At 47.0% G+C, this 20,398-nt stretch overlaps 1 protein-coding gene across 4 annotated transcripts in view; it reads right to left on the bottom strand.

Moving 5' to 3' along the window:
* Window positions 1–18,471, bottom strand: part of SIK2 (salt inducible kinase 2) — a 29,488-nt gene extending 11,017 nt beyond the window's left edge. For 3 of the 4 annotated variants that reach the window (XR_011146614.1, XM_068994921.1, XM_068994920.1), the window contains exons 1-6: window positions 18,250–18,471; window positions 12,608–12,724; window positions 11,766–11,829; window positions 8,705–8,866; window positions 2,117–2,241; window positions 190–313 (exon numbers count right to left, since the gene is read on the bottom strand). Coding sequence is in view for 3 of the 4 variants with exons in the window: in XM_068994921.1 (XP_068851022.1) it covers window positions 190–313; window positions 2,117–2,241; window positions 8,705–8,866; window positions 11,766–11,829; window positions 12,608–12,724; window positions 18,250–18,399 (742 nt within the window). In the remaining variant the exon portion in view is untranslated. Of the gene's footprint in view, window positions 1–189; window positions 314–2,116; window positions 2,242–8,704; window positions 8,867–11,765; window positions 11,830–12,607; window positions 12,725–14,276; window positions 14,437–18,249 lie in introns of all 4 variants that reach the window. The other variant, XM_068994922.1, reaches the window with a different exon arrangement.
* Window positions 18,472–20,398: the final 1,927 nt, after the last annotated feature.

The raw sequence follows: 20,398 nt of genomic DNA on the forward strand, positions 1-20,398 counted from the left end.
AACTGCCTCACTGCAGCTAAAAATCCCTCAAAACAAGATTAAAAATCACATATAGAAGGAGAAAAGCCTAAATTCTTCAAATACAAGGCATGGCCAACAGTGCTGTTCCCCCTGCACACCTCCTGCCCCCCAGATTATCCCAGATTTTACTCAAACCACACCAAGAGAGTAAAACCACAGCACTGTTACCTTCTGACATGAAATAAGGGATCCTGAACCTCCCCTCCAGGACTCGCTGCCTCAGGATGGGCAGGGTGGGTCCATCAAAGGGCAACGCTCCACACACCAGGACATAGAGCACCACCCCCATGCTCTGTGGGGAGAAAAAGGGAATTTTCAGTTCCGTTCCCAAGCTCCCAGCAGTGTCTCTAGAGGGTGGCAAGCCAAGCCCTGCCACAGAAATAACTCTGTTCTGCAGAAAAAGGGAATTTAGATGAAAAGGAGGCAGCTGCACACGGGTAACCGAGTGGTACCTGAGAAGTGAACCCCAACTTCAGCTGAGAATTCAGGGTATTTTTATAAATCTTAGCGTTGCCCAAACAAAAGCAAACCTCAAGCAGCAGCCACTCAAAGTGAAAAACTGGAATATTTTATATTTAAAGCCTGTGGGGAAGAGTTTCTGTGACCAGCCAGCTTGAGGGGATCATTTAACGTGAGCAAAAGGGGACAAAATGGGCAAGAGCTCTGCTCCAATTGCTTATCCCTGGAAGGATGGAAGTCAATTGGCACTGGAATATTCTTGTCAAAAAAGTAACAGTGCCACAGCACATGAGAGAACCACATCAGCCTGGCACAGCACTGGGTTTCCAAAGGGGAAAAAAAGCAGGTGTTGACCTCAAAAATTCATAAAAACACAAGAGACTTTACAATTAAATACACATTTTTAAAAGAAACCCCTGCCAAAAACAGAACTGCAGATTGCTGCAAGCTCAGCACCTTCACAGAACCCTTAACTCAGAAGTGAAGACGATTTTATTTTAAATATGAACACCTTCTCTGTGGGCAGACAGATCCTGTTAATGATTTAGGACCTTATATATTTAAGGAATATTTACCAAAGTTCAGGGATTCCCTTCTGACGTCCACAGAGTCACCTGGCTGACGTCTGCTCTGTGTTTATCAGTCCCCAAAGGTCCAGGAAGGCTGGAGCCTCTTTAAAGCCAGTATTTATTGTGTGCTTATGTACACACAATCAGCCCACGGCAGAATAAATGTGTGTAAAAGCACGGTTTTTATTTGTTTTATTATAAACTTCACCAAGTTGTTATTTGGGAAGGCAATTTGGATGAATTTAAATTAACTGAGCAGCCCCATGGTGGCTTTCCATGATCTGCCCTGGCTAAAAAGTCAGTGCCTGGGTGATGCTGTGTGCAGTGTTCTCCAGGCTGCCAAATCATCCTGTCCCTGGTTGCTTTAAGATGTGAATCAAAAAGTTAACATAAAATCAGAAAATTAAAGTAAACCCCCCCAAACCCCAATAAAGGCAAAGCAGGAATGAAAAGCAGGCTCTGAAGGGTGCACAGAATTTCTGCAGTTCCTTTTAGTCCCTTTCCCACTACATCAGAGCAGGGAGTGCCCTCTCTCCCCTCCTCAATTGGAATAATACACACGGAGACACCAACTCCACCTCATGCAGCTGCTCCTGGAGGGTTTTGGGGCCCAAATGAGCTCATTTCCAGCTCCAAGATCAAAGCAGAGCAGTCCCCTCTCTCCTGGATATCTGGGCTTCAGAACCCCTTTAACCTCGTCAAGGTTCAATTCCCACTTAGCCCAGAAAACACTAAAAGGCACTGAAAAAAAGCCAATTTCACTCATCCAGCCAGGGAGCTTCTGGAGGAGTTTTTTCCCCTCTGACATCCACCTGCAGTGCACATTTAGCAGCCACCTGGACAGGCAACCCCAATTCCATTCAGAGTTAAGCAGCATTTTAGGACACTCAAGAAATAAACCTGAAGAGGAACAACTTGTCTGCAGCTTAAAAAGAAAATCCAATATTCCAGACCAGCAGCTTAAGAAAAATCGAAGATTCCGAATCTGCAGCTCAAGAACAACCAAAGATTCATCCCAGCTTCCCAAAAGTTGACTGGAATGCAGTTAAAAGCAAGGAAAATGGTACCCAAATGTCCAGCTGGGGTCCCTCGTACTGCTGGCCTTCAAAGACTTCTGGGGCTGCGTAGGGGGGGCTCCCACACCACGTTGTCAGAGGCTCCCCGCTCTTATAGAAATTCCCAAAGCCAAAATCTGTGGGAAAAAAAATCAATGGAAAAGTCACTCCAAGCTTCCACTGCACCACAAAGAATAATTACATGCATTGCCTAAGCCTGAAAGCCCACTTTGATTCCATCCCAAATCCTTTTGTGGGGACTCCCACTGAAAATATTGGGATGCTGGATGCCCTCTCTTGCCATTTTCCTATTGTGGAATTATTAAAACACAGCAAAACCTTCACAACCTGGAGGAGTTTTGAGTAAACTTGTACCAGTTTATAAACAGCCATCACTAAAATTCAACAAACTGACAGTCACAGCAGATAAATGAGATTGTTGACTTGCCAAGAGATCATCTGAGATTTCAGGTGCTCTCTAGCCTTGAATACACAATAAATTTTGACAAGCTTTGGAGCTGGGAGGAAGGAGCTGTGCCAAGAGCAACAGGCATGGGAAAACGAGGGGACTTTTGCTGGGAAGGCCACTGCTACTGGGATTGTCTGCAGCCCTTGGAATTACCAGTCCATAAATAAAAAACCCATGCTTTTAAATACTTCTTTTTATGGTTTAATACATGACCAGCTGTGGTCTGATATTAATCAGAATTTTTATAACCCAGTGGTGAAAAGCAAAAGCAGCGTGCTTGGAGTGAGCCAGAGCCTGGTGCTGCTGTGACAAACAGGACTCAGGCTGTTGATTCAGCTCCCAATGCCTCCCAGGGATGCTGTGAATGCTGATCAGCAGATAGCAAAGCTGATAAGCGCCCTGGTTATCACAGGCTCTGCTGAACCACCGGTTGTGTCGCCTGTGCTGCTCAGAGGAGCCAGAAAACCATGAGAGAACCCTCAGAATCAAAGCAACGAAGAGAGATTCAACAAAGACTCCAAAAAAAGTCACCCTGGAGTTGGTTTAGAGCAGCAGCCTGGGACTGAAGCCGCCTGCTGCCACCGAGCTCAGTGGGAAAGGAGTGGGGGTTGCTTTCCTAGCAGGAGCTCCAGCAGCCCTTTAATGGAATTCTACCTGCAAGACCACTCAGAAATGAAGCAGTTTTGGGAACACCAGGAGTGCAGAGGGTTTTGGAGCAGAGAACGAACATATTTTGCTATAAGAAAACATCTTACACTCCCCTAATTCCCTGATACGTGTGGAACCCTCAATCTCCGAGAGCCCTGTTTGGGATCAGGGTCAGCAAACCCGATACCCAGCCCCGCAGGGTGAACTTTTGGGACCTGGCCACCATCAAAGGGACCCCGCTGGCTGTGAGCAGCCAGGCTGGGTGCCAGGGCTCCGGGTGAAGGTCAGGTGCCACCAGAGCCCAGAGTGTCACAGCAGAGCCCTGACGGGCAGGGATGGTTACGCCACGGGGACGTCACCGAGCCCCAGGGCTGCCAAGGCCAAGGCCGGCTCAGATTCCAAACTTATCCAGGAGCCACGGGACAGAACATCCCTGCTGCCCTTCCTCCCTCATCCTCCTGCAGCTCTGAAACAGCTTCAGCTGTTTAGTAACACAGGGGGGACAACAAAATCCACCCCAGAACTCTGTAACCCCCCCACCACTCTGTGTCACCTTCTTCCCCTTTTTTCTTTTTTTTCCTATCACAGCCAGACTGCTGTTGTGAATTTTTAAATTATTATTATTATTATTATTACTATTATTATTATTCTCTTTAAGAAGACTTTTCTTCACACAGAATTGGCTTGGCAACCGTGACAATGCTTCAGGAGACACGGAGCGATCCCTCCTCTCCAGAAGCATTTTGCCACTCCGTGTAGGTGTCGTTCAATCTGATTTCTCCCCTCATTTATCTCGGATTTGTCAGGTTTTCAACATCCTCGTAGTGCTGCAGATAAACATCAGGTTTTTATCTCTGAATTGCAGCTCTTACTCGGGTGCCACCCTCATAAATCTTCCTATCAGATTCACAAGTACAAGAACATTTATTTGTAAGCACAGCTAAAGAAAGCGTGACCTGCTTGGGAACACAAAGATTTCCAAATCCTAAAAAAGTGAAATTCTCTGCCCCTCCAGACCGGGATTTCAAGTTACCTCTTTGGTGATTTCTTCAAAAAGAAACATGAAGAAATCTGAGCAGCAAAAGGAACAGAGCCAATATAAAAGAAGCCTCAGGTTTATGTTATCATTACCTTCACAGGATTCATCTCACAACGCATAATGGTTTTATTTATGGTCACCAAAAGGACCTCAAGAGCAAGGACATCCTGGAGCTGATCCTGGCCTCTGCTCCCTCTCTGAGCTAGAGAACTGCAGAACTTGCAGTGCTTAACTGGGTGGAAGAGCAGCTCTTGGCTGGCATCTGATGGTCTTGTGACAGCACAGACGATTGAGCTTTATTAGGGAAATTCATGAATGAAAGGGCTGTGAATTGCTACCAGAAGGAGCAGCCAAGGAGGCACAGACACAGCAAGTGGGAATTCCTCACCAGTCCCTGTGCCTGGGGTACCAGCATTTACACCTGGAAAATGACTTCCCCATTCTGCCTTTGACCTGCACTTCTAAAACTCCAATTTCTTCCTTTTTTAATGACTGATGAAACACGAGAACCCTTCAGCTCTGGATTTCAGCAGGCATTGACAACACAAAACGCTGCCAGATACCTCCTGACTGGCACTGGGCTTTTTCATGTAATACAGGAATTAAAACCAGTGTTCTGTATGTCAGTAACTGGCTCTCACCTTTAAAAATCCAGTTCTGTTCTGTTTTGGATAAAATCATTCCCTGGCTGGGGAGATCAGCATTATTTGTTGGGGTACACAACTTCTTGTGGTCACCCCTTTTTGTTTCCATTATGCTCCCCACACAAATGGCTGTTGTAAACAATTTCTAAGCACTCCAGCATGGATAACATCCATGAAAACCCTTTCAAAGAAAAAATTCAGGATTTAGACATGATCCTGGATGCTTGGCCCATGGGGCTTCCTCAATTTTTAACTACTGCACTGTCAGTTGAGTTGTCCCACTCTTTGGAGTGGCCAGGATTCAGTTAAGCACAAAACAATCATGAGCCTCTCATTCTCTCTCTTCCCCCTTCCACCTTGTTCCTACTTTGCCATTGCTGATGTGCCACAGCCATTCTGGATCCAAAGTGGTCATTTTTAACCCAAAAACATCTCGTTCCAGAGGAAACATCACTGATGTTCAAGGGAAAAATGTGCCAGCTCTCTAAAAAAAACAAACCAAACAACAAACATATGCCAGCCACAGAATTCTAAAAGGACTGAAATTGGGCTCATTACCAGAGGACTGAGATTATATAATGGAGTGATCTTCTTAACATTTGCCTGAATCTGCACGTTTAAAAAAAAAAGAAAGAAACAAAAAAAGCGCCATCATTTGCAGCATTGTGTTCAGTTGAATAAACTCGGTGTTTGTGCAATCTGCAAATATTGGCTCTCCACAGTTGTGGTATTTGGTTTCTCAATCTCATTACCCCCTTTAGAATAATCTCGAATGTCGAAGGTGTCATTTTTTTGCAGGGCAATGGAATCTGTTTTCCCGGTAAAAATGGAAACAGGCTGAGATTTCAGCCCCGTTTGCAATCTGAGAAACGGGAGCTCCCTGCCAGAGCCGCTGCAACTTCTGCTGAGCATCCAGCAGGACGGCAGAGCCTCTCATTGGTACCTCCAGAACCCTTCAAGAAGGAGCTCCAGAGCTATAATTAATCCATTCTCCTAAAATTACCAGCAGAACTCAATCTTGCCTGGCTTGCAGAGAGCCACAGGGAGCTTTTGTCAGAGGAGAAATGTGAGCCTGGGAGATAATGGGGAGAGAGGTGCTGATAAAGGCAAGGTATGAGCGTGGCAGCAGCAAACCTGACCCACTTCAGGGGCTGAATGCTGAGCAGCCACTCCTGACGTCAATGCATATTTCCCTGTCCACAGCAGCACTCCAGCCTTCTTCAAAATAACAGTCTCTGCCTACCTGGGCTGCTGCAAACACGGCACTGCCAGGATTTCCAGACTGGGGCTGGAAGTTCTCAGCGAGGAGCTGGGCCCCGATCCCAAGCTGGGTTTGGGTTTCACTGCGCGGATTTCTCGCTGCAGGGGCAGCCAGCAAAGGTTGTGTTCAGTGAGAGCTGAAATGCCCTCGAGTGATGCCCTCAAAAAGCAGCAAATCTAAAGGGGACACGACCAATCCAGCTGCTTAAGTTTGGGAAGAACCAGGAAGGTTTGCCGTGCTGAGCACAAATTCCATGTCAAACCTGGCGTGGCATTCCTCACCTTCCCCCTTCTGAATGGACATTTTATCTCATTAATATCTTCAGTTTTGCTACTTAGACTAAAACTGGAGGGCTTTGCTCCCAGCCACCTCACACCTTCTCGAAAATAAACCTATCAAAGCTCTCACCTCAAATTCTTTACTCATCCTGTTTCTTGTCCAATTACTGAGAGCGAAAAGATCCTTTGAATTCTACCTGTCCCCTTCCTTTTAGAGCAATATTAACACAAAACTATTGGATTTCAGTCCAGCCTCAAGCATCAAAGGTGGCAATCCTATGAACTCACAGATTTAGGAACATTTTTGAATGTTAGTTTATCCTCCTGGTGGCTGAAACACAGAGGTAACTTTGTGCACGTTTCAGTATTTGACTAAAAACTGTTGTATTCTTGAAGAGTAAAAGCTTCAATAAAACCTTGGAAGCAGCAGACTGAACCAAGAGGCCCACTGGAAGTTAAGAAAAGCTTTATTAAAATAATTCATTGGTTACTGTGCTGCTTTTTTCAATTCTTCCATTAATTGAAATCAGGAAAATCCCAGCTATCAGAGCTGGGATCCTGGCTGCCCTCTGTCCTTCCCCAGCCTGATAAATGAGCCATGACAAAGATGAACGACTGGAAGAGGCTGTTCCCAGGGATCTGCACAGCACCAGATAACTCCAAAAATCCCAGATAAACACTGTGGAATTCGTCATCCCTCTCCTTTCCAGAGAAAAATACAACAACTGACTCAGCACAAATCCCTACAAAGTTTCCAGCAGCCTGAACCTTCCTCCAGCTCCTTTATCAGCCAGGCTGGACACGGGGAGTTGCTATCAACCTGATAAAGCCTGACAGAGATCCACGGAAGAAGCAGCTAATGGGCTCATTAGCATCCAGCCCACCTGTAATTAACTTTCTGCAATGGAGAAGTGGAGCAGGAGAGCAGCGAGGCAGGGCAGAGGCAGCAGCAGCCGATGGAATCTCCTCACTCCCATTATCCACACATTTACAGAGTCCCTGGAGAGCTCCAGCACTGAAATTCCGGGTGACAGAACAGCTCCAGCCTTGCTGTGGTTAATGGCTCTCCTGAGATGCCTCTGAGGGAGGGGTTTGTGACCCTCTGCCACTGCTTCCCTGCAGGGCTCAGGACATCCAGGGCAGGAAAACCTCTGGATGCAGGAGCTGAGACCCCTGAGGAGCCCTGGAAAACCCTGCCAGGCTGAAGAGCACAAGCTGCAGAGCTGCACGCTGATGTGGAGAGGGATCAGAGGGCAAAAGTGGGCAGGTGAAAAGGAGGAGAAGGCAGGAAAGAAAGCACAGATGAACAATGGCACAGAAATTCCCTTCTTTCAGCTCAATTCCTCAGAGCAAGGGGGTGGCTGGCAACCCTCAGACTGTATTTAGGATTTATTCAGTATTTACCAAAGCCAGAAACTGGCCTGGTGAATAAATTCTCTGTCAGCCACAATTCTCCAGGTGCTCTGATTGCCAGGAGCTGCTGGAGGTGAATCCCAGTACGAAATCAGAAATGAGAACAGAAAACCACCCCACGAATGGCGGTGCTGATGAACCCACCTGGTGAAAGCTCCACAAGGCACCAAAACCCTTTCCCCATTCCAGAAATGCCAAGAGGGAAATGAAAGGGTAAAATAATCCAGCAATGATCAGAAATGTTTTATCACTTTGCTTCTTGCAGCCTGAGGAAGGTAAATTCCTTCTCCTTCCAGCACTCCCCCTTCCCACTCCCCTATTATTGAAGTTCAACAGTCCCCCAAATCAAGATATTCTCTATTTTTCCCATTTCCAGCCTCTCTGGGCTAAAGTCAGCATGGAAGGATCCGTGGAATTGTAATGAAAACGATTTCTATTGCTAGCAACATCTGCTGTGTCTAAATTTATAATTAAAGTGAAATCATGCATGCAAAAAGGAAAAAAAAAAATCAATAAGCTTCCATTTTGAGGTTTGTTTTTTTTTTTAACGTTGAAAGAAGTTATTTGATTAACTCTGTTTTAACCTGAACATCTGGCAGCATTAAAGACATGACATGACACCCACCAAAAAAATGTCAATAACTCTAATTTTTTTTTTTTCTGGAAGTTAACACTGGAAATATTTCAGCTGCACGGACTTTGACATCCACCACGGAAAAATATTCACCTGGAAAACCACGGAGGAATCTCGGGCAGCACGAGTGAATTACTGGAGGGGGTGGTTTTGTATAAAAAAAAATAGATTAAAAAAAATAGATAAAAAAAGAAGGCATTCCTGCATGGAGTACCTGCTATTTTGATGTTCATGTTGTTGTCAAGCAGGAGGTTCTCAGCCTTGAGGTCCCTGTGCACGATTTTCCTGCCGTGGCAATATTCCACCGCCGACAGGATCTGCCAGAACTTGCGCCGTGCCTCGGGCTCGCTCAGGCGGCCGTGGCTGGCCAGGTAATCTGGGGGGAGAAAACCAGCAGAAATTCAACCAAATCTGGTTTAAATCAGGCTGGACAGCAAACAACATCCCTGAAACTCAGCGGTTTCCCACCAAAAGTTAGCACAAAGGAACTCAGAGCCGTTTCCGACTTGTTGTTCTCCAACTCAACCCTCTGAAAAAACGGGGGAAAAAAAAGAGGAAATTTTCTTTGCTCCTTCTTTTATAGCTTTCTGGTCAGTGTTTTCACAACAGAACTCATGGTAATCTGGGAAATAAAATCAGCAGAAATCAAGCAAATCAGGTTTAAATGGACTCAGGCAACAAGCCTGAAACTCAGTGATTTCTCCTCAATAATTAGCACAAAGGAACTCCAACCAGTTTCCAGCTTGTTGTTCTCCCATCCTGCCCTGTGAAAGGATGGGGCGAAAAAAAGAGGAAATTCTTTGCTCCTTCTTTTACATCTACCCAGTCAATATTTTCACAACAGAACTCACGGTAATCTGGGAAATAAAATCAGCAAAAATCAAGCAAATCAGGTTTAAATGGGCTGGACAGCAGGCAAAAATCATGAAACTCAGCGATTTCCCTCAAAAAATTAGCACAAAGGAACTCAAAGCAGTTTCCAACTTGTTCTCCAACTCAACCTTCTGAAAAATGGAAAAAAAAGAGGAAATTCATCTCTGCTCCTTCTTTTATAACTGCCTGGTCAATGTTCTCACAACACAGCTCATGGGCAATACTTGGAATAATTTGCTTCCCCATCAGGGATACATCCAGCTTTAATTCCTCTAAGCTTCACACCACACTTCTCCCTCTGAAGCCTCAGCAGAGGCTGTAGTGGATAGAAATATATTTTTTTTTCTTTCTGGAAATAAAAGAAGTACCCCAAAGGTGCCCATCCTGACCTCTCTCTCATCCTCACTGCGTCACAGGCAGAGAGAACATTTTGTTTTCATATTTGATTACATTGTAAAAACGAATGTTAGCCCTGAAACCAAAAACTTCACTTGTCCTCAGGAACAAAAACAAGGGGAGCAGCAGCTGTGTGAGTCTTGACAGAGCGGCTTCTACAGCCAATTCCAGTCCTTCTCTTAGGAGCACAAAATCAGAGAATCAGCTTTTAGGATGGGCTCAGAATTGCCTTCAGCATCCCACAAAGAATGCAGTTAGTGGCTAAGGAGCAGCAAATGCATATAGAGTTTAGAGCCAGTGATTAATCTTATTTTCTAAACCAGCTGTGTAACATCAGTGAACCCCAGCAGCATCATCTTGCCCACCACAGCTCCAAACCTGGCTTTATTAGCCTGTGTTTTAGGGGGATTTTTAATTAAAACATCATTTAGGGGGCTTTATAACCTTGGCACTACTTTCATTTAAACTTTTCTCTGTGGTCAAAGCAGATCTCTGGGACCTGCAGCTCTGGAAACTCCTGAGAGCTCCCACCCCACCTCACACACTCTCAGCTGGTTTCACTTGGCAAAGCACAAGAACAAACAAAGGCCTGGCAGTAAGGGGAGATCATAATATTTGCAAGCTAAATATCATTCAGTCACAGAGTGACTGACAAATCATATGATATCAAGGTGAAGTCAGATATCAAAGGCACAAACTAAATTACCCCTGAGCACCAGCCAGCTCTCTAAGCTGTTAATCCATCAGTTGTTAGCAATGCAGCAAACAAGTTAATGAAGCCAAGCTGTCATTTGCTTTTATGGCTCTGGCCTGTCAGGACTCCTTGAGAGATTCCAAACCACCCTGGCCCTTCAGAGTGCCCAGAACAGGTCATTTATTCTGGGATCACCTCTCTCCCTCCTGGAGCAGCACCAGGGGATTGTGCATTAACCAGAGTGCAAACAGGGAAGGCTGGGATTGGGATGGGGGCACTGTGCCAGCCCCTGGGCACAGGAACCACTCTCCAAGGCAGCTGGAACTCGCTGAGGACATTCAGGATCTGCTGGAATATGTAGCCAGAGCTCTGGAGCAAAGAGCCACAGCTTGATTTCACTGCAGACACCCCTGAGCAGAGCTCCCTGTGCATCCTGCAAAGGCTGAAAGTGCAAAGCCACCTCTGCTAGGAAATCTCCAAGTTTTGTAAATTTATCTCAGCCTTTTGTCACCCTCTGGCTGCACCTTTCTACAGTAGGGTTTGGGGTTTATTTCATTTTACTACAATAAAATAGAAACCAGAAGTGATTTTAGATTCACAGCCCAAAGCAGCAGGATTTTTGTCCTAAGACAGAGCCAGGCTCTTCCCAGCTGAAGCACCCAGCAGAAGGACAAAAGGCAGTGGAAACCAACTGAAACAGAGGAAATCCAATTTAAAATAAAGGGTTTTTAACTCTCCAGGTGGCCAAATGTTGGCTGCAGCCTGGAGTCTCCATCCATGGTCCTGAGCAGAGCTGGACTGGCCATTCCCTACAAACCCCTCCCAACCCTTCTGGGAGCTGGCATCAGTGCAAGGCACTCAGGACATCTTCATCCAGTTCCAGCTCAGTAAGGAATAAATAATCCCTTTATCAGAAGATATTTTGTATTTCCAATCTTATCAATGCCTAGGAACAGCTGCAGCCATCAGTGGCTGGAATTTCAGCTAAGGAAATCTACATTAAATATTAGAAAGAATATTTATAATTAAAAAAAACCCCTGCAGATCCTGATGAGCTTTGTCCAGCAAGGTGTTTATACTGAAATGATCTAGAAAATGTGTAAGACTGTTTTCTGTATCAGCTGAATATCCCATCCTCAATTACAAAAGCCACTCTGAGAAATCATTGTAATAAATCAGAAAACAATGATGAACCTAAGAAAAAAACTGCACAGAAATATTAAATTGCTCATAACAGACCCAAAAGATCCTTATTTACACAGAGACCAGGGCTGCATTAAAATGTTGAACATGGACATATTCTCCTCCTTACCGAAAATCTCCCCATTTTTGGCAAATTCTGTCACAAGGTACAGCATGCTTTTGGTCTCCATCACCTGTTGATGATAAATCACACATGAGGGCTTGTGGGAAGAGCAAAAAAAGCCACTAAACACCCAAAAGGATGCTCATTTTTATGGTTCTCTCCTAAAGCTGTGAAAGCTCTGCCTTGCACGTGGAGTTGTCACAATCTTCCAATGTGTGCAAACAAAATTATCAAGAGCTTCACTGAGAGTGAAAAATCCTCCACTTCAAGAAGCCATTTCAGACTTCAACACAACAATTTCAACGTATTTTTGGGTTGATTTCAGTAACCTCAGAGAAACAGCTCAGCACGAGCTGAACTTGTCCGTGGGCAAGACCTTTGTGAATTTGATTTTGCATTTTATTTATTAACAGGCCTGAAAGTACCAGGAGACTGCTCAGAAATCAAAGCAAACTGGTGAGACAATCTGAAAGCTATTTTAAAAATAAACTCATCTGTGAAACGCATTTTTAACCAGTCACTGCAGGAGTGAGCACTGCACAACCATCACCCTCCCTTCAAGTGATCTTGCTGATCTTCAGACTCAATTTAAATATTCTCAGCCTCTCCTCTGCCACTTTTGTGTGTTTTCATTCATTCAGAAAGGAACTGGGGGAGATATTATCAAGGCAGTTGAAAATTTAACTCCTTAAGCTCCATCTCTGCTTTGCAGATCAGTATTTTCAAGACCACGTGCCAGCTTCTTTTGCATAAAATGAAATTAAAGCTGAACTGGTCCTAAGTGGGATCTTCATCTTTATTTAGCAGAAAAAGGAGGAAAAATAGGGAAAAGCCCCCTCTAAGCCTACCTGGTAGAGCTTTATGATGTGTGGGTGGTCGAGCATCTTCATTATCTGCACCTCCCTGTAGATCTTCTCCAGATTCACAGCATCCAGCTGAGATTTGTCAATGATTTTTATTGCCACCTGCAGAAAAACAGCAAAAGGGAGGTTTAAAAACTCCCCCAACGTGCTCCTCATGAGTTTACCCTCATTAGAAAGGGAATAATGCAGCCCCAGGTAACTGGAAGCTTTCTGGGGAGTTCTGGAATACAAATCCCAGACTGAAAAATACAGCAGGACAGCATTAAACACGTCAGGGGTCCCTCTGAGGGGCTGCAGGGCTCTCACCCACATCAGCATGTGAGAAAAAGCAGGTTTTCCATGAGAAAAAGCAGGTTTTCTACACGAAAAAGCAGGTTTTCCATGGAATGGAAGGCACAGAACATGTGAGGGAGGCCAGTGCTCCAGGTGCTCTTCTATCAACAACTAAGGACCCTGCAGTGACCCAAATCTTCTTAAAAAGCTCAATGGTGCCCATTCCTGCAGTCAAGGTGGCAAATCTGAGTCCTACAAAATGGTATTTTAAGAGAAAAACTGTTGGTTCCACACAAATAATCCAAACCTAGGGGATCCACATAGTTTCAGCTGTGACCTGTTTAATTAATTAATTAATGTGCTGTTATAAAAGGGTATCTGCAGTTCATCCCTTCAGAGAAAGGCTCTGCTGATAAATTTATCAGTCAAACCTTGGAAACACATCTCAGTTAGTTCACAAAGCACATCTTGGGCCTGCTGACCTTGTTTTTAGCCAATAAATGCAAAGGGAAGGTAACTATAGATGCTTAGGGGACTAAGAAGCTCCAACAGAAGACATTTAAAATTTAAACCAAGAAGAAAGTGAAAATACAGCCACTGCACAAGCAAAGGGTGAAAATGCTAAAGAGTGCTGAATGTATAACTGGTGTTTATTCACCCTGAATATCACATTATTAATGCTGAAGCAGGAGCAAACAATGTAAGTCCCACAAATGCTTCCAATTATAACAGCATTTCACAAACTATTGAACATGGGAGACAGCTGCTGCACAGGAGACAGGAATCCACGGGAGGTGAACCTCATTATCTGCACTAACACTGATTATGGGCCCACCTGAATTCACAATTAACTATTTATCGACTGCATTTCCCTCTGCTTTTCCCTCTTTAGAAGTGCCTTGTCTTTCCCCAAGCCCCAGGAAAATGAGATTTCTGCCAGGATCTGCTCAAAAGCCCCAGATGAGATTCCTTGGGCTGCCCCATTCCATGGATCACCAACACGTTCACATTGTGTAGCCACAGGGACCTGAAACAGTTCTGAGCACAGCTCCACTGCTAATTAAGAGTATCCTGAGCTACAAACTAATGGAGAACGAGCTGGATTTCCAGTTTAAATGGGTTTTTAGCTTAAAAACCTCACCCCATTACATCAAACCATGTCTTGTCTCATGATGTGGAGTTATTTGGGGCTATGAAAAGCTGCTGTTGAGCATGGAAAATAAAAACCTACTTGAAGGAACGAAAAAAACCCTTGCTCTTTGGAAGCCTTGCACAACTGAAAGTGTGTATTAAATATGTCCACAAAATGTACATTCTATAGGAGAAGCAGCACAGCAGCAGCTGCCACCTCTGCTCCTCCACTCAAATGCAGATTTAATACCTCAGTTCATTCTGCATCTTCATCTTGCCAGGACCAGGGAAGGTTTTAGAGAAGAACCACTTGAAAATACTTAAAATCCAGCAAAGTCTTGACGAGGATGTGAGAAGGAACAGGGAATTCAGCAGCAGCAGCTCCTTTTTGTCCATGATCTCAGCTGTGTCTTGATGACAGGAAAAGGGATGTAATTCTTAGAGGTGGAGAAGCAGTTTCCTATCTGAAAAGTGTGCTTTGTTCCTAAACACGCAGCTTGCCAACAACTACTAGCAACAGCTAGAAACAAACAACAAAAAAGATCCCCAATTTCAATATATAATGTTAGCACATCCTTCATCTGACAAGGAAAACCAAAAGGGAATCCTCTGCCTTCCCTGATCTTCCCCTGTCACCAGATTTTGCTGCTGAAGGAGTTACACTCCAAGAGATCTTTGCAGCTTTCATGGTTTCTTCTCATTTAAAAATACAAGGAATTGCACATATTTCTTTTCCTCTTTCACTTAAGGCCCAGAGAACTGGAGTTTGCTCAATCCTCCCCTGACCACTGGGAATTGATACTGCCAAGGAGTGAGGATGAAATGCTTGTCAAGAGAAGATGAAAGTTCTTCTACTCCTCAGCTACTCCAGCTTCCAGTTTTCATTGTTTTTATTTGATTCATTTAATTCTTGAAAGGAAAAAACAAAAGCAAAAAGCAAACACCCAAACGAAAAACCCAAAACCACAACACAACCTCCCCCTACAAGTTCACATTCAAACAGAGCTCTGTCCCTGAGGGTTACAGAAATTCAGATTTGTTAACCCGGTACATTCTTAAAATAGATAAAATGCATTAAAGTTAACAAACACAACTTCCTGCAGACTGGAAAAACTCCAGGTTGTGCAGAGTAGCACAGGGAGCTGCTTTCTCTGCTGGAGTTATTCACTGCAGGTACCTGAGCACACCTGAACTGGTGCCACAGATCAAATCAGGGGCTGGGGGGTTATTTTTAATAATTTTTTCCAGAGAAAAATACAAATTCCCTGTAACAGCAGCCAGGTGAAAGCAGACCAGGGATCCACAGGGACATCCAGGGTTATTTTAACCTGAGGAGCAGCGAGCAGAGTTCCTCTGCAGGTGATTAATCCTTAGGGGGAATTAATTAAGGGGTTTGGGGGTGGTTCACAAGTTCCCTGCTTTTTCCAGGCAGCACCTTCACCTATTCCAGACCTTCTCCTCATTTCACACCTATTCCAAACCTTTCCCTTATTTCATTCCCATCCTATTTCCCTGGAAGCAAATCTCCATCTTCTCCAACTTTATGCTTCCAATTATTTCTGTTCTCTCCTCTCCTCCTCCCCAGGAAAACTTCTGCTCATTTCCACGCCTCATTAGCAGGAGCTGCCCTGGGATCACAGGATTTCTGGGCAGCAGGATAAAGGAGCGTGGCAGGGAAGCCACGTGGCCTCCACTCAAATGGCACCAAACACCCAAACAAGCCAAGCAAAGGTCGGGTTCAGCCCCCCCCGGGTGGACTGGCACTAAAAAAGGGTCAGGCAGCACCTCTATTCCTACAAATCCTTATCAATCCCCCCATTTTCCCAACTTTCACACCTCGATTTGGCCATTTGGAATTTTAGGGTTGCATGAAATCAAGTTATGATTTCTGATTTTGTTTGCACACGCCCTTATTCTCCTGCTTCGTGTTTGTTTTCATTTTATTCTCACCTCTGCTAACGACTTATGGCAGCAATTTTATCTTCTCATCTGTATTCTTTCCATAAAAAGGATGGATTGCACACAATCTGTAGGTGCTGCATTCAAGGCAATAAGAGCCCATCTTTTTTAATTTGATCATTATTGGCTAGGCAGAGTTGTGTAAAAAAAAAAAAAAAAAAAGCCAAAAAGCAAATATTTAAAAGGTCAAAACCATATAAAACACAATTTCAAAACACCAGTGCTAGAAAAGCCCAACAACAAACAGGTTCTGAATGTAAAGGGTTCAAATCAGGAGATTCAGGGGAAACTTTGATGAGGAGTCCTTTTAAAACAGCTTTTTTGAGCAAGTCTCAGCAGCACCACAGCATCTTCCTGCAGCACAGACCTGAGGGTGCACCAGCACAGCCCTTCCAGGACCGAAAAACTGAATATTCTTCTACTGGAACTTAAGCAACAGTTTAGAACAAGCTTGAAATACGAAAACCCTTCTATATGGAGTCACTAACAAGCAGGATTTCCACTTTGTGTGCTCAGGGATCCAACAATCAGGTGAGGTGCTCCAAACTGGAAGTGCTTCTTCCAAAGAGTATTTGGCTGGAATTTATTTCCTCTGACATCACCAGAAGTGATCTTAACAGGGTTCCCCTTCCTCAAAGACTGTGTAAATACTTCCAGCAACCAACTCAGCAATTCAATTCCAGAAAAACACTCACTGCAGAAGTCAGAGCTGACTCAAAAAATCAAAGACCTTGACAAAAAACCCCCAGCACAGGCAAATCTGCTGTAAAAATCACCCAGAAGATAAAAAGCTGGTTAAAAAAAAATTTCAAGACTAAGAGAATTCAGCAGTTCCTTAGGACACAGATGAAAAAAAATCACACAGGAATCAGGGAGCTTTTAAGCTCTGTGTTTTCTGTAACCTCTGTTATTTCAAACAATGCTAAACAAACATACTTTCTAAAATGACAACAAAAATGAAGATTAAAGTTTTCATCTCTGTCACAAAGCCTGCCAAAGAAACGAGGACTAAAGAGTGAATGACAACCGAGTATCTTCAAGTGAAGCATTTGCAATTCTGGCACATGGCACCAAACTTGGAAAAGGAACACCAACACTGCTTGGCTCTTCAGCAAGAGCAAGGAAGGACTCAAAAAGAATCGAGTTTATTATGAACTTGAGAAATAAAGCGATAGGAGAAGTTTCTTTCAATCTCTGGGATGCAAAGCTCATCAACCACAGCGTGGCCAGAGCCCTGTTAGCACCGGGGCTTTGCTTTCCTTAACTGAGCTGCAGTTGGGGGCATTTTCCATGCCGGTAAGGAATGGTTGTCCCAGAGGAGCCCACAGTGGTGAGTGACTGCAGGCCCTTCCAGGCTGCACTTGGGACAACATCTCAGCGACTTCTGTCAGCTACAGAGCAGCACGGGAACCTCTTCCTCAGTCAACAATGAGAGCAACCAGAAGAGAGGCTTACAAAAAGCTCACCTCTAGGTGTAGCAACTAAAACTACCTAAAACAACACAGAAGAGGAAGCTGATCCTTCAGAGCCATTACTCTCATCAGATACCTCCTTGCTTTTTTTTTTTTTTTCTTTTTTTTTTTAAAGTGAACACGACTACATTTTTAGCCAGGCAGACTGACAATCATTTTTGTTTTAGGTAAAGCACCAGGTATTACCAATAATCACCGGGTAATACACGGGGGCGGTTAAACAAAGAGGCTAAAAATGGTTGGGTTTGGTGAACTTGCAGGATGCTGTACTGAAGAATTCAGCACACACGCAAGTTCCTGTGCTGAAACAGATAACACAGCATTGCCCAGGTCAGGAAACCCTAAAATATCCAGGGCATGACGGCAGGCACTGCACGAGGTTTGAACCTTCCCTGGGAGCAGAAAGTGCTGCCCGAGCAAGCACCGGCTGCCCGCCCGGAGCATCCTTGGGGTGACATCCCGGGAGCGATGCCACCATGCTGGGGGTGACATCCCAGGGGTGACATCCTAGGGGTGGCATCCTTGGGGTGACATCCTCGGGCACCCGCCCGCGGCCTGGCAGGCGTTATCCTGCCCTTGCCAGGAGGATGCGAGCAGGAAAACCTCCCCACCGCAGCGGCCGGGGCTGCCGCCGCTCCGAGCCTCCGGTCAACAGCACACCCGTGTCCCCGCGGGAGGTGCCGGAAGGGACAAAAGCGGCGCGGAGCGCGCACGGGAACCCCGGCCCCGCGCGGCCCCCGCGGCCCCGCCGCCCCCCGAGCCCCCCGGGCGCGCCCCCCGCGCCGTGCCCACCTCGCTGCGGGTGATGCGGTGCCGCGCCAGCTTCACCACGGCGAAGTTGCCCTTGCCCAGCGTGCCCTCGATGTCGTAGAAGCCGACGCGGACGGGCCCGAGCCCGCGGGGCAGCAGCGCCGGGGGCCGCCGGGGCTCGGCCATCACCATGCTGGGCTCGGGGGGCGGCGGCGGCGGCTCCGGGTCTCGGCTCCGCGCGGCGCCCCCGGGGCCGCGCCGCCCCCTCCGCCACCGACCGGCGTCACCGCGCGCGTCACCGCGGGCGGGGCCTCGCCATGGCAACGGGGCTGCGCCCGCCCCTCGCCGCCGCCAGCGCCAGCGGCCCGCGGGACCCCCGCGGCACCCGCGCTGGGCCACCGCCACCGCCACCAGCCCCGGGGCACCCGCGCTGGGCCACCGCCACCAGCCCCGGGGCACCCGCGCTGGGCCACCGCCACCACCAGCCCCGGGGGCACCCGCGGCACCCGCGCTGGGCCACCGCCACCACCAGCCCCGCGGCACCCGCGCTGGGCCACCGCCACCACCAGCCCCGCGGCACCCGCGCTGGGCCACCGCCACCACCGCCACCACCAGCCCCGCGGCACCCGCGCTGGGCCACCGCCACCACCGCCACCACCAGCCCCGGGGCACCCGCGCTGGGCCACCGCCACCACCGCCACCAGCCCCGGGGCACCCGCGCTGGGCCACCACCACCGCCACCAGCCCCGCGGCACCCGCGCTGGGCCACCACCACCGCCACCAGCCCCGGGGCACCCGCGCTGGGCCACCGCCACCGCCACCAGCCCCGGGGCACCCGCGGCACCCGCGCTGGGCCACCGCCACCAGCCCCGGGGCACCCGCGCTTGGCCACCGCCACCACCGCCACCACCAGCCCCGGGGCACCCGCGCTGGGCCACCGCCACCACCGCCACCACCGCCACCACCAGCCCCGGGGCACCCGCGCTGGGCCACCGCCACCGCCACCAGCCCCGGGGGCACCCGCGCTGTCCCCCCACGGTGCGGCTGGAAAGTCACGGGAGCGGCCCCTCGGCGCTGGCATCCCCCAGTTCAGAGCCCTTGCAGAGGGAAGGTCACCCGGGGCAGGGGGCACAGGAGCGCGTCCAGGTGGTTTGGGCAGATTTGGAAGCTCTGTTGGGCCCTTTGAGGTGGAATGGTCTGAGGACCATCAGAGTTGAAAATGTGAAAAAATTTAAGGCCCTTTATGCTGAATTTCCTTTCCAGGACTAAGTCCACTGAGTCTGCTTTAGGTGTGCACTTAACATTTTAAAATTCCATACTCGTTTCAGCTATCTTTGCTCTCCCAGTTCATGCCTGTCCTTCCCTCTCCCCTGCCCCATCTCCGGCTGGAGGACTGGTACCTTTCTGACTGATTTGTGAACCAGGAATCACCCCTGGAATCTTTGCTCAGTTCCCCTGACTAAACAAGGCACATCCCAAAGCTGATGGTACAACACGTGCCTGTTGAATCAGCAACAGCCACAGAGCTTTTATGGACACCCAGCGTGGACACAAACAGCTCAAAACAGAGCCTGGCCATGGGAAAAAAAAAAAAAAAAAAAGTGGAAGAACGCAAGGAACAAAGTTGTGTCTTTCTTTCCCTTTTTAGACAGGTTTTACACATGAAGCTGCCTCATCCTTGTGAAGAGTTACTTTTGTTCTGTGTCAAACAGCGATGAGTGTTCTGCAAAGGGAATTGAAGATCTCTGTGCAGAAATTAATGCTTGTCCTTCACTGCTGATGAGATTCCTCCAAGGAGTGACATTTTGGGATGACGCTGCTGGCTCGGGCTGCCATGGAGAATAACGGAGCTGTTGCTGCTCTATTTATCCCCTTCGGAAGTTCTGGCAGTGAGTAACTGATGGCTTGGGTTAGTCAGACATCCACCCTTTGCAGTGATTGATAGGGACGTGAGCAAGCCTTCCAGAATCCTACTTGAATAGCACATGGTGTCATCCTGAGCTGCCATTTGCCAGATTTCACTCCTCTTTCACCTTTTCTTCGCATCCAAACTCAGTGTGTCAAAAGTTCCTTTTTTCACAGAATATTACCTAATACTCACTCTCAGTCACTTCATTCTAAATGAAGTTTTTAACCTTTAAACATTTATTTGCTTCCTGCCCACTTTCGAGTCTCATCCTGGTGTAAAATC

Source organism: Aphelocoma coerulescens, chromosome 24 (assembly GCF_041296385.1).
Source record: "Aphelocoma coerulescens isolate FSJ_1873_10779 chromosome 24, UR_Acoe_1.0, whole genome shotgun sequence".
In the NCBI taxonomy this organism is placed as follows: Eukaryota; Metazoa; Chordata; class Aves; order Passeriformes; family Corvidae; genus Aphelocoma; species Aphelocoma coerulescens.